Source organism: Argiope bruennichi, chromosome 5 (genome assembly GCF_947563725.1).
Source record: "Argiope bruennichi chromosome 5, qqArgBrue1.1, whole genome shotgun sequence".
In the NCBI taxonomy this organism is placed as follows: Eukaryota; Metazoa; Arthropoda; class Arachnida; order Araneae; family Araneidae; genus Argiope; species Argiope bruennichi.
Genome location: NC_079155.1, coordinates 23,942,317 through 23,957,783, shown reverse-complemented (window position 1 = coordinate 23,957,783; position 15,467 = coordinate 23,942,317). Strand labels below are relative to the sequence as shown.

At 24.9% G+C, this 15,467-nt stretch overlaps 1 protein-coding gene across 2 annotated transcripts in view; it reads right to left on the bottom strand.

Annotated features, from left to right (window-relative positions):
• Nucleotides 1–436: 436 nt before the first annotated feature.
• Nucleotides 437–15,467, bottom strand: part of LOC129968659 (ADP-ribosylation factor GTPase-activating protein 2-like) — a 28,108-nt gene continuing 13,077 nt past the window's right edge. The window contains exons 8-12 of one of the 2 annotated variants that reach the window (XM_056082774.1): nt 15,190–15,315; nt 6,749–6,872; nt 4,185–4,397; nt 3,977–4,022; nt 437–604 (exon numbers count right to left, since the gene is read on the bottom strand). In XM_056082774.1, the coding sequence (XP_055938749.1) occupies nt 4,014–4,022; nt 4,185–4,397; nt 6,749–6,872; nt 15,190–15,315 (472 nt within the window). In that variant the 3' untranslated portion in view covers nt 437–604; nt 3,977–4,013. The remainder of the gene's footprint in view (nt 605–3,976; nt 4,023–4,184; nt 4,398–6,748; nt 6,873–15,189; nt 15,316–15,467) is intronic. The other variant, XM_056082773.1, reaches the window with a different exon arrangement.

The following is a 15,467-nucleotide window of genomic DNA, read 5'->3' as shown; positions in this document are numbered from 1 at the left end:
AAAAAAGTTATTTCAATAATTTTGATAAAAATTTCTTTTAAAGATTAAAACTATAATGGATGCATGGTGACCTAGATTTTTAAAAAGTGAATCTTTACAAAAGACTTAATTTTATTGAAAAAAAATAAGGTGAACAAAATATTAGACACTTTTATTGAATAAAATCTACTAAGAATAACATTATAAATTGTTGAAGTAAATAACAGTTGAGTAATATCTTAAGAAATCTCTCTCTGAAATATAAAATGAGAAAGTCGGTCACAGAAATAAATAGTGTTAAATAACTGTACAGATCTTTTAAACATGAACACCAATCTAATTTATGCAATAAAGTTTCTATAAAAATGTTGAACATTTACAAATGTTTAAAAACAAAAGCTTGCATTTTAATGAAACAAAAAAATAATTAAGAAATTTCATAAAAAAACTCTCCAAATTGTTTACAACATGAAATTTATTATAAACACATTCTATAATATAATTAAACCCTTTTACACACATGCCATAATAAATCTTATTCAGCATGTATATTTTTTTTTTTTCAGTTTCTTTTGGATATTCAATGGCAGATGTAGAAACCATCACCTCAGTAGCCATATCGATCCTTAGAAAAAATTGACAAACATTTTAATCTAGTATTACACATATTTAAATATTCAAAACAGCAAAAATTATCAAATACTTTCATACATAGACAGGTAAGTTAAATAAATTTTTTTATAAAGAATTTACAATGTGATAAAAATATATATATATTAAAAGCTGCAACTCGATATAGTACTATCTACTTCAATATTTGTTAAATCACATATACTGAGTATATATTAACTAATTTTTTCTGATCCATTTGGTAAACTAAGTTTATACATAATGTAAATCTGCCAATTCCTAAGCATTTCTTAAATATGGAACTTCATGCAAATACTATAAAAATTCTGATTTTAAGGAATTTCAGCTTTTAATTTTTAAGCTTAATTTTTTCAGCTTCAGAGTTAACAGGAAGCATTAGGAATGCCATTTTAAATAACAATTTAAAATCATAATTCGCACATGCAAAAAAAAAAAAAAAAACTTACACAAAACTTGCATGTAAATACAAAAAAAAACAATCTAAAGTGTTTTGATTTTAAAATTTAAAACAAAAAAAATTTATATAAAATAAACAACTTCACAAGAATTTTAACAAAAAAATATTAAAAAGTGACACTTCACTTGAATAATGAACATAGATAAGCAAAATTTTGGCAGATTTACAAGATGCAGCATTAAATATTTATAATTTCTTATACATAAATATTTAAAATAATTGTTGGAAAAATAACTAACACTTCGAATGAAAAGATAAAATTTACAGATAACTTTTCTTTAATTTATTAGTTAAAAACATTTATATCAACATTCATAGCATACATTCAAAATACTTCAGAAATAATCAGAGGATGAAAAATCAATATGCAGACCAGACAAAGATTGTTTTACATAGCACACATTAAATATATTTTATGATCAACTAGAAACAATAGTTATAGATACAGCAAGCAGAAGCAATTTGAATTAAGAAGCAGAAAAAACATTTACAACTTTGAGACAGTAAAAACATATTAGTTGCAAAAATCGTAAAATAAAGAAACAGCAAAGCAGACATTTCAGATGCATATCAACAAGAAAATGTTTGAGCATGACACAAAGACAAGAAAATATATATATATATTTTAGTTAATTTTGCTGTCATTTGACTCAATAAAGTGCTTATATACATATAATAAGTTAAAGAGTTTTATAACCTCTGGGTAAGCCAAATGGGCACGTGAATAAAAACTGTAAAGTTTGCAGTTAGTTTGTTTAATCCCTTAACTATCATAACTATACATATTTACAAAATATATACTAGTTTTTTTCAAGCCTTTTAATTATATCCATTGTTTTTTATTGTAATACAAAGAGTCCTAGAAAAGGGATTTGCCTGGAATATGAACATATAGAATAATAGGGAGGGTTCTAACTGTTAGAATAACAATAAATATCTGTTACTTTAAGTTGGGACATATTTCAATACTCAAGAGTTTCCTGCCTTAATTTTACTATATTTCTTTAATGCAGACAAATAAATACATCTTCAGCATTTTAATTTCGTTTCTGAAAAAATGCGATGTTGGTTTACATGTTCAATATTGTTTTCAAAATGTATCGCATAACTGATAATCACTAATTATTCATTTTAATTATATTATATATCTTAAAACTTGTATTACTTTTGATTGTAAGAAACATTTTTAATAGTTAATTAAGACTCTGTATATCATCACACATTTAATCACGATTCTCAATTGAGAAAAAGAATGGAACAGTTTGACATATCAAGAATCATATTGTGGGCCATCACATAAGCTATCGACAGTTAAGGGATTAAAAATTACAATGCAAAAAAAAAAAAAAGTTCAATAATGCTTTAATAAATCTTTTAGCCATTTTTTTTTAATATCAAACAATGAAGTAATTTGTTATTTAATTTTGCAATAAATACACATCTTAGTTGAATAAAATTTGTATTTACAATTTGACATGCCTGACAGAATTAAGATTAAAAAAATTAAAGAATTATATATTATATCATCAAAATATTAATTTTTATATTGGCGACTGAAAAAGAAAAACTGAATTCAACAATTAAACTTAAATAGAAAATTACTTAAAAACTGAAAATTCATTTCTCATAAAAATAACTTATAAAATTCTCACTTTTTCAATGACTTATTTTAACAAGTTGAAATAAAAGTCAAAATAATAATTTCAAGTGAGCTAGCTACAGGCAATCATTCAGACAATTCAAAAGTGAATTTGAATACCTTATTAAAATCTTGCACTTTTTGGTGTGAAGGAAACATTTAAACGGAGAAAATGAAATAGATTTTTAAAATGACATTTAAATGACACAAATTGAAAAAAGGGACAATTGTAAGCAGAGTCCATCATTTAAAAAAATGTAAAATTAATGCTATTAAGTTATATTTAAATACCAACTTTAATTAATAAACTGAAATAAAATAGTTTGCTTGAACATAGTTTAAAACTCCTAAGTGAAAAAAAAAATGAAACAATTATCTTTCTCAATACAAAAACTTTGTTTTATAAAATAATTAAATTTCATTGAAACAAAATTGTTTTACTTAATAAAAAGCAAGCACGGAACAGATTTTTTTTTATTCTTGAAATTTTATATTCTGTTAAAATATAAATGTTTATAATTTAATAGCTTTAAAAATTTTACATTCATTGATATATTTTAGGATTGCACTAAGGCCAAACAGAGTGCATAATACATGCTTCTCAAATCAAGTATATGAAGAAACAAATCCATAAATTAAAACAGTGGTTTCCAACCAAAGGTTCTTGAGAATCTTAATAAAGGTCTGTGGGAGTGTTCAGAAAAATGTACATGAATATATAGGTTGTTTCTTTCTTTCTTGAGGATGAACAGGTAAATGTATCATGAAAATGCCTCAAAATGTACTTTTTAGAATCATAATTTTCAAAAATTTTCAAGAGAAGGAATCCCTAGATATTTCATTCATACATCTGGAAAACTGATCTTGCAAGTTAGGGGTAAGGGGGGGTCCACTCATAGTTTAATTTCTATCTTAGTAGTCCATAGACTTCTATGGGTTGGAAACCATTGATTTGAAAAGCTTAGTAAAATTCAGATTCATATTTCGAACTTCCATAATACAATTAAATGTACATAGCAATTTAACCTTTATTTTCTATACACAATAAGTATAAATAAGATCTCAAATTATTCAAGAATACCACCACCATCACTAAACTTTGTATATTATTTAAACCTAAATTTTGAAATAAACATGACTAGCTAATTCTTAAAGTTTAACATCAAAATAAATTTTAACATTTTTCATATAATAAAAAAATTCATCAAAAGCAAAGATGAAATTTTAACTGAGAGTAAAATGCTCCTTACCGGGGCATTTTTCGACAGATTATGGCAAAGGCATCCTTCATTTACGCTGCAAACAGAATATTACTCAGGGTTAGAATAGCATGCAATTGTTAGAAACGAAGGTTACAAAAGCATACAATACAAAGGTAGAAATCAGAGAGAAGCAAGTGTTAATATTGTAGAAAAAGATTATTAATATAAAAAAAAATAAAAAAAAAAACTAACTTACCTGCAAGGAACTCATGACCCCATTAGCTATACTAGAAAGCCTTCCAGCAACTCTTGTTACTCCATCCCTGACACCTTCTTTAATATCATACAGATTAGGTGTATTGTAGGATGAGGCACTTGCTGATCTTCTTGTAGAATCATTACCAAAAAAGTCATCACTACTTATACTATTAGAGCCTTCAAATTTTGTGAGCATAGCTTTTCTTTCAAACTGAAACAAATGATAAAAAAAATTTAATCTCAGCATATAAAGTGTAAAATAATTTTGAAATAACGTTCAATAAGTTGATACAGCTGACATTGCATAGAATGAAAATACTTTTATTTTTAATAATTTTAATGTAAAATTTATCTTTAATAAAATATTATAATACACAAAATTTTCTTATAGTTTGCACCTTTAACAGAATTAATGAAGTATAAAAATATATCATCAAAATTAGAGATTAATAAGAGTTAGAAAACTTCAAATTTATAATCAGAAAATTGCCCTTAAAAATTAATGAGTAAATTGCTTAATAATAAAAGGAGTAAAAATTTAAAATATTGAGACAAAATTCTCAGACTAAAAATGGGAGACAAGTTCCTTGTATAAAAAGAGTAACATCAATTTAATGTGTATTTATTTGAAGATTAATAAACTTTTTAACTAACTGTCACAAAATCATCATTAAAACCTTCCTTACACTTCTTCCTTTGTGAGAAAAATTAAGAAATAAATTCAGATATAAATTCAGAATTTTTATTAAAGTAAATGTTATGATAGACCAATCAGTTGCTGAAAGATACACGATGTAAACCTTGAATAGGAAAAAGTAAAAATTACTTCATGATTAACATTCGACTTCTGCATTAACACAATGTATTCATAAACGAAGGATTTCAAATGTATATATAGTACATTTAAAGTAAAAGACTATAACATAAATGATTAAGATATATAAAAAAAATTTATCAAACACGAAAACATATTCACATCCTTCTCATTTTCTCTTTAATTAAAATGAGAAAATGCATTTTCTTGAAAAATTTTAACATTTTGCAGTTTCTTAAAAAAAAATTACAGAATGTCCAGATAATTTTTATAAACTAAAAAAAAAATTAGGTGTTTTTTTTATAAATAATACAAAATTTAATTAAACATGACTGGCAACTTAAAAATATATTTATAGGACAATGTATGGAATCAACCAATTTGAAATTTTATTTAAATTCTCTTTCCCATAATTTAGTTATCTTAATTCAGTTTACAAAATAAATCTTTGGCAGAACTATGTTGTTTATCTGTACAATAAAATGCATTTGTAATGGAAGTAATTTTAATTAATTGTCATTAATAACCATTATACCTCTTAGTATTTGTGAACAAAAGTCGGAAAAATTCTATTCAATATTTGGCATTTTTTAAGTACTAAAAAAAATGTTGCTTCTATTTTCTGCAAATCAACTGAAAAGTATAACTATTTCAAAAACTAAAATGTCACTTTTTTTTTTCTTCACAAAATTACATTTAAGAAATAAAATAAAAGCTATAAAATAATATCTTAATAACTTGGAAGGCATATTAATAAAGGCTTTGAATTTAAAAAAAATTGAATAGTTATGCAATATAAATTTCATTTAAGCATGCACATTTTAAAATATGCTGCTTAAACAAAACTACACAAAAAATTCAGATACATTATTTTTTTTAAATTAATTACTGCTCTAGCATTTCAACCAAGAAAGTGCAGTTGGTTCAATTATGTATTAAATGTACAAAACTGAACCAATTACTATTAATTATTTTTTACTTGTAGGATCATCATAATATTTTAAATACAAAAGATACATTTATATAGTTATTATAATATACAGAATTTTTTTTATCAAACAAAAGAAAATATATAAACTTTAATTAAAATGAAAATATATTGAGTAAAAGAATTTTATAATCTTGTAGCTTCAAAAAATTATAAATCACCATAAAAAGATTTTAAAAAATTGTAGAAAGCTAACTGATAACTTTCTTTTAACTAAGCCAGATTAATTTCTATTAACAAAATCCAGAAAAATAATGTTGAAAACTTTCGAAATAAAAATTTTTAATCATTTTCAAAGATTTTATTTCAAACTGCAATTTTAAGAATGAGAGTAGCATTTTCAAATCAAAGAAAAATAGTAATTTATTAAAATGAAACAAAAAGAAATCAGTAAAAGAAAAATGTGTAGTATTAAATTTAATTTTAACAACCCTGCTTGGCTAGATTTTCAGGACTGATAGAATGTCATTATGACAATCATTTATTGACATGTGACAATCAGAATTCATATTTCCATGACAGAAGCATTCTTTCAAATATTACAATATCGTTAAATAAGTATTAAACTGTAAAATTTTAAAATGAACACTTTTCAGAGGAAGTCAATTATAGAAAAAGTCCTTACACCCCAATAGAATCAGAAAGATTTTTCACTCATCAATATATAAAATAAAGAAACTTGCATTCTATCAGCACTAAAATATTCAACTTCTGGATACAAATAAAACAAAATAATAACTTTAATACTTAAATTCTTTACCTCACTGTCTTTGTTAGGTCCAAAGAACTGTTCAGAAGAAATACCTTTGGCATTACCGAATTTCTTTTGCGCTTCATCAGAAGTACCTATATTAGATGTAGAAGCTGATTTCCGAGCTCTACCACTGAAAATAAAATCAGTACAGTGTATGAAATTTCATATATAAAAAAATAAGCAAATTCAATCTTTAAAAGATCAATAATGACTTTTTTAAAGCATGCGTCTGTTTAAAAATAAGTGATATCATACACATAGGTGTACACTGTAATTCTTTAATATAGAGCAAGGAAAGATAGGACAAATGTGTGCAAAAGAAAAGTGTCTTCCTTAATATTGCTTCACAATATTAAGGAAGACACTATTGCTTCACAAAAATAATACACAAATCTAAAATGTTAAAGCTTGTTCTTTGTTTAAGTCAAGAAATACATATCCGATTCCTTTTCCCACCCATTCTTTTTTCCCCCATTTGCTTTTTTTACAAAATACTGTCTCATATAATACATCTTAGATTTGTCTGTAGCCAAATACATGCATTTGAAATTAAGAGATAACATTGAGATATATTAAGAAATTAATAAAGATTATAAAAATATGTTAAAATTTCAGGGCAAGAAAGAAAAATATACAGAAGATTTCAACATTCTAAAAGCCTCAAACATTTAGGGAAACACAATGAAAATTAAATTTGCGATAGTAAAAAAAAATGTCAGGGGAAAGTTGTTTTATCCATTTTAATTTCTTCATAAAATATATGTATATTTTCCTTTGTATGTGTATGCCAAGACAGTTTTTACAGATTCTGATGCAGTGTAAGATTCTGCATAAAAATAATTTAAGACTATTTCCACACAAGAAAATATAATTAAAATTTTAATTTAATATTTGACTGAATTTTTAACTTTTAAAATTCCAAATCATTCTAGCAATCAATCTTTCCCTAACATATATTATTTTTTAGATTCCTATTTAAAAAAAAAAAAAAAAAAAAAAAAAAAAACACGATATGATCAGAGGTAACAGAAAATAATGCAAAGTCAAAACTCCTGAAATGGAAATGCAAGAAGATTTTGACCATGAAAATCTTTATAAAACTATAAACTATTTTTTAATATTTTCCCCCATGTTAATTTTAATATTTGCATGAAGACAAAACTAAAATTTTGCAATCAGAGAGCCACAATTTTATTTATTGGCATGATTAAGTTAAAATTTTTCAAATCAGAAAACAATTCAAATTTACTTTTAACACTATATGAAGAGATCATATAAAAAAATGCACAAAACAGAACAGGTTATTTATGATGGTGCGAAATATTAATGTATTGTATTTGAATCTTTATGTATCAATCATTCAAATTTGAAAATCAAAACTATGCCTAGAAATGCATAGAAGTTTGTTTATTATTTTATCATTAGTACTGGTCTAAGAATACTGAAAAACTTTAAGTGATGGTATATTATTTCTTATTAAACTATGAATTCACATAAATTGTTTCAGAGATTCTTTAAAGTAAATGTGAAAAACTGGTTGTTTAACAATTAGAAAATGAAATTTGATCTTGACATTCTATTGTAAAATATATTTTCCTACGACACTAGATATAATAAATAAACTGCATTACTAAAAGTTGAAAAACTAGTTAAGCACTTAGAACAAATATCATTTAATCATCAGAAGGTAATGATTAGTACTCATATAAGCAAGGAATTCTAAATAAAAATTCAGAAGCACTGCTTATTTTATATAATATAGAAAGGGGTTTGTTTCCCCCTTTTGATTTATCACTTTAAAGGAAATTAATTTTTAAATTACATTTATAACATACCAAAAGCCAACTTTAAAACTATTTTGATTTCTTTTAATAGAAATTCTTTCTTTTAGACATTTAAACATATTCTAAATACATATATTAAATATATTTAGTCATTTAAATAATTCAAAAAATATATTACAACAATAAATTTGGTATAATAAAATTATTTGTTTTCTTTATAATCTATTAAAGATCTTAATTTCAATTAAAATTTTCAATAAAATATCATGAAAAAAACTAACCATGTATTAATATTTTTATATTATATGGTTCTACAGCAAAAGAGCAGTAACATGGAAATTTAAATTTTTCTAACCAAGATTTATATGATTATCAACATTCAAAATGCAAGGAAACATTACAATAATTTTCAAAATGTTTTCTTAAATCTTATTCTTTATTTTATGATTTTTAAGTTATTGAGGAAATATTTAATACTACAAAAATCGTATTGGAATTAAAATAAAATTTGAATTTAAGCTAATTAATGAAATAAGTAACACTAAGTAATCTACAAATCTTAAAGAATACACAAAATCTTATTTTTGATTACATCCAATTCTTCTTAAATATCTGTGATGCAACTAATATGTAATTAATCTACTTCAATATTTTAAATCATATTTCTATAATGAAATATTTAATTTCTACAAGTATATTTTTGCACTTGACTCTTATTATTTCTAGAACTACTAAAGGTTACTAAAATTTCCATTTTTTTGCTAGAATATTATTACAATCCAGAAATTTTACAGTGAATTCTGGCACAAATATGATTTATGGAAAAATATATGTCAATTCTCTAAATAGCAGTAGCACTCTTTAACTTCTGAGTTCTATTCAACAAGCTTTTGATATTAAAATATACAAACAAAAGAATATAAAGAATCTTTTTATTAGAAAATTGTTTTAATAAAAGCAAATCAATAAATATGAGCGATAAATTTTACAGCAGGAAAGGTTGAGAGTCAAATTAATTTAAAGGCTGAAAAAAATTTAGTCAAAATTTTAAATTTAAATTAAGAACAAACAAAATCAGATCAACAAGTTAAATATTTAAGCCTCTTTACTACTACTTCTTTGCTAAAACATAAGCATTAAATTCAAAACTTATTTCAAATGCGAACCTACTGTTATCTATGATAAAAAGAAAATGGAACTTGCTTGATTTTTCATTTCAACTAGCATTCATGTGTAAAAAAGGGAAAAAGGTTTATTCTTTTTAGATGGAATTATCGTATTTCCATGAAAAATGATTATGATTCAAAAACATATACAAAAATGAAAGCATAAATATCAATTATAGTGATCGATAAACATGCAGAAATAATGAAAAGAGAATCAATATAAATATTTCAGATCCACAAAGATAAGCAAATATAAAACTTTATTAGATAGAAACAGATACACATATACATCACAAATGAAATTTCAATACAAAGAGTAGATACCAAATTATCCTGAAAGAAACATCTAACTACAAAATAGGAATAAAATAAACTGCCTTCACAGAATTATAGAATACTGTTTCATGACACTTCATTTTATAATTTTGAAAAGTAAATTAAATAATAATATAGGAATAGTAATAGTATACTAGTAATAATAATATAGAAATCATATTTGTGTTAGAAAGGACAGTTCCTTTCTAACACAAATATGAGTCAAAGTACTCTTTGAAGGAACAAAACTATCTTTCCTTTGAATAAGCTGTCCACTTTATGAAAACCTTGTTTCAGTCAATATATATATATATATATATATATATATATATATATATATATATATATATATATATATATACACATCCCATTAGCCTAATCAAATGATTCTTTAATCCAATTATAAAATAAAAGGCAAAAAATCTCTAAAAAAAGCAATTCATTTTACTGAAATTAAAGGAAGAAATTATCCGAAAAAGGCAAGATAGATATTTAAATATTCGCCATTTCAATTAGTTAAATGTGAATTCTATTGGTTAGAACACTAACACTGAAGAAGTATTTTAAAAATGTATTCGTTTCAGTCCACAGCTTAAAAGCTTACAAGAGACTGAGTTATACCGAGAGATATATATGAGAATGCTGCACTACCCATTCTGAATGATAAAGTAATGCTGTGACAATTACCAAATGCCATTATAAATAAGTGCATGTATAAGACAAGCTTTATGAAAAGGAATTAAACATGTAGATAAAGGGTAATAATTAGAAATATACCAGAATTATATAATGCTCAGATACATTTTGATATATATTATGAATTTAAGGATTTATCTTTAAAATTTAAATGATTTGGAGATTTCTTTAAAGTGAATACAAATTTATTCTAATTTTAAAACCTATGATGAAACTCTATTCTAATGTTAGCAGAGGACAAAAAGTTAAGTATGACTTATGTATTGATACATCAGAAAATTAATTTCATATTCTGAAAACATAATGGAAAATACAAAGTAAACAAATTTGTCAATGTGTTCCTTAAAATCAGGATATCAACCAAAAATTTAACTACTGATTGGGTAATAAAGTTTACCTAATCACAATTTATTTTAAATAATCTTTCATCACCATTAATAATTAGGAGATTGATAAAATATCAATTACATTTTAGGAATAGTAAATTTTAGCTTTAACATTTTTTAAATACCTTTAAAGAAAAAATATGAACTACCATTAAAGTAACAGTTTTGATCATAAAACCAAATACATATTATGATAAAAGTTATTAAGTTGAACAAGAAAGTATCCAATTTTATACAAATATAAAGACAAATATAATATTAGTAACTGATGAATATTTTTCACTATCATTGAATTGAAGTTAATCTAAATATTTTTTCCAGGAGTATGTTATAGAAAATTCTTATTAAAGCAACTTTACTTCAAAATCTAAAATTTCTTTATCACACTACAGTTAGCAATGTTAAGAAAAAAACCCATTACTTCATCACTTTATTAACTAATTATTTCCTTGAAAAAAAAGAAGGGGGGAAAAAACCCAAAAGGTTACACAGTATAAGGAAGGAAAATTAAATTTATTTACATAAGTAAACAGATCTAGGATACAAAAATGTGTAAATTTTATTAACTAAACAAATTTTACCATTTTTTATTATTTTGTTATCTCTTTTAATTGTTTAATTCACTCACTAATAGCTTTTTGCCATACATTATGGTTTTTTTAGTAAAGAAATTTCAGCAATTTCCAAACTTAAGATTTTTTTTCCCCCTTCAAAAAAATTAGATTCTACCTTCTTCATGTCATTAGCAGCAATTTCTTTGATCTCCTATTGCTTCAAATTAGGCATTATTTTAAATGGACTGATGTTATTGATATTCATAATATTTACTCTTTCACTTTTATTTTCACATGCCTTCAGCGATTCATTCTTAAAAGTCCACAGTGAATTAAATTTACATATTTTTCAGGCAAATTATAAAGAGTTCCAAAAGTTTTGTACAAAATTTACTTGAAAGCAAATGTGCTTAAATTAATTCACAAATAATAATGCCAAAATTTTTATAAACAAATGTTCTATAAAGTAACGATATGCAGAAAAATAATACAGGTAAAGTCAAAAACAAATACATTTCTGAGAGTTCAAAAAATTATCCCAGAAAGAAAAATTCTCTTTATCTAGATAAACAAAAAGTGTTGTTGTGGCCTATCCCACCTGGTCGACAACATCAAACCAGGTCCATGAGCCCGAACCGAGTCATGATAAAAGAACTTAAAATGCAGCTTCAAAAGCTCAAGGACCTACAGGCACCAAAGGCTGAAGTCTGACTTTTCCTCATGCCTGCATTGCATTTAGCTGAGCATAATGGAATGGAATGGCCTTCACACCTTAGGTGACCCTACCAGGAGAATATTCTCCGGACATACTTCGCCCATTCCGCCAAAGAACACTCCCCCGCTGCAATGAGGCAATAATGCAGGACTTTAGGGGAGAAACAAAAGGTGACTCAAATCAATGAAAGGGATATATTTTTTCCACAGTACATTTCTCTTAACAGAGAAAAAAATCCTTTTACACTAATCTAAGGATTCATTGGCATTCTGCCAAAGATAAAAGATACAAATTTGCAAAGAAAATACATCCGTATAATTTAACAAATCTGAATGCAAGAAAAATTCTTTTTTTTTTTTCCCCCAAGAAGGAAATACACCTCAGGAAGGAAATACAGAAAGATCATAAAACCTTCCAAGCTTATTATTCAAAATAAGCATTTTTATGGATTTTTAATGGTGCTACACACCCTGCATAACAACCACATTATCCACATTTCTAAAAAAAATTCAGAACAAATTTTAAATAAAAAAGATGAAAAAAAGTCCAATCATTGTTTTTATATCAATGATTAAAAAGGGCTATTTCTATCTAACGTAAATACTTTATTATATTATAATTTATTATATTCTTTTTTAGGTAACTACAAAAATATAAGTTAAATTTAATTTAAAATTAAAAGTAAAATTTATTATATAAAATAAAAGAGCCAGTATTAAAATCCTAAAACTATGTATAGTAATTAGAAATTTTCTTTCTCCATCAACTTGCCTGAATAATTCCTATTATAAATGAATTATCCATAGGCAAATACAATGGACAATGCTTAATGTGATCATTTGCTTTATATTATAGAAATCTTCTTTTCCCAAATTGATGTATTCAAATAAACACAAAAATTTCATTTAGTTTAGTCATTACATATTATCAAGGGAATCACTGAAGTAGATAATTAAGCAAGCCTTTATTTTCAACCAGTGTTGACAGTTGATATTTATGAAATTTTTTGCTTCTTTTATCAAAAAATATCTGGGAGTTATCTTTTCCATGTGATGAGGGTTCCATCTCTTTGGATTATAACAGTCTAGATTAGTTTAAATAGATAGCTAAGTTAAAATCTGGCTTGAAATCTACTGTACAGTATAAACCACTGACCCCTGTAATTGAAATACAACAAAACAGATTTTTCTTTTAATTGATTTGACTTTAAAAGGCAAAATTAAAGTTCTTAACAGGCACAAAATTCACCTATGAGACAAGGCAACACTGCAGTGAAGTTGAAAATTTCACACTCTTTGTAAAATTCTGAAAAATCACAAGCTTTTTGTGAGCAAGCTCAAATAATAAACTGTGAAGATTCAGAAGGAAGAAATGTCTAGAAGAAAATTCTCAAAGGTGCATAGAATGAATGAAACACTTAAATCTATTATGCAACAATGTTCAACATATTTAAGAAAAGGATACAAGTAAGAACAATGTATAAGTGAAATGTTAAGAAATAAACAATTATAAAAATTTATTATTTTTGAAAAATTTAACATTCAAATTTTTAAAAAAAATGTTTTTTTTTATATATATATTAAAAATATAGTTGCTTTCACTTATTTCAATTACTGTTATCAGTCAACGTTATAAGAATTCTTAAGTGCACAGATTGATCACATTAAGCATCATCTACTGTATTACAGAAAACAAAACATACACAACACAAATCTCAGCATTTATTCAAATAATAGAACACAAAGCACATAGCATCACAACATACAAAAACTGATGATTAATAAGTATAAGCCTCTACAAGATCACTAAAAATAGGTTCCAATTCACTTCCTTATTCTTCTATCTTGATGGTTTATAATAATTTCTGGAATCACACACATAGCAAATTTATGAGAATGATATAACTGAAGGAGATTAATTAAAAATAAATCTCAATATGCAACATAAAAAAATTCTCATTGAAACATAATTATGTAACAATAATAAAATTCCTCTTGTTTACACAGAAAAAAACAGTATTGCATAATTTTATCTTCATTATCCTAACATACAAAGATTTTCAATACTTCTTCAAAAATTATTCCTGAAGAAGAAAAAAAATCTCATAGAAGTAATAAAAGCAACTCATGCAGAATAGAATTATATCCAAAAAGAAGAAAGAAACTTGATAGAGAAAGAAAAAAGATGGGCAGGGGAGTGGGCATTTAATTTTTCTTATACAAAATTCTCACCCTTACTGAAGAAAAAAATAAGGGACCTTTTGGAAAAAATTTAAAGTCTAAGAAATTATGTACTTTCAATTTAAAAAAAAAAAATGATGAATTTAAATTGAAGCCTTTCACCATTAATATTCTAATTAAGGGGGAAGGGGAAACTGGCGATTGCCAGCATTACCCTATCAACATTCTGTTGTTGGAATCCTTAATAATAAAAGCAATACTCCCCCCCCTTTTTTTCCCCTACTCAAAATAATGGATGGACATCTAACCTATTTCTCATACCCCATTTCCCCCTAAAAAAAATAAATAAATAAATCTGGCTGAAAATATAGCAGAAAAATAAAAGAAAATTAAAAAATTTTTAGAATCGTCAGTGGTTGGAAACTCTGCATGCATAAACCTTTTCAAAGAGAAAAACAGCAGTTTAAATATTTTTCAAAAAAAAAATTGATAAAAATATAAAGATATTCTATAACGATTCCACTGCATTTACACGAAATATCAAGAATTTTAATCACAATACAGTAAAAATTCAAATCTTAATAATAACTTTCTTAAAGTTAGAGCACATAAACTTAAAAAACTGGAGGAAAGGTTTATGGTCATGCATACCTGGTGTCCTTTGGAAGTAAATTATCTATAGAAGATCTTTTTTCCATTTTTTCATTCACCCATGAGCCTTTCGCAGTTACATCATTCAGTCGAAAATCTCGAGATAAAAATGGGCTATCGCCATACCTATATAAAAAATTAAATTAAACAATTACAGGTCACAATTCTTTATAAATATTGTAATAAGAAAAAACTTTTTTAAACATTTTATTTGCCATTCTTTTTACAAGCACAATATTATAACTATGTGTGTGTGTTTCCGAAATAAAAAAATGGAA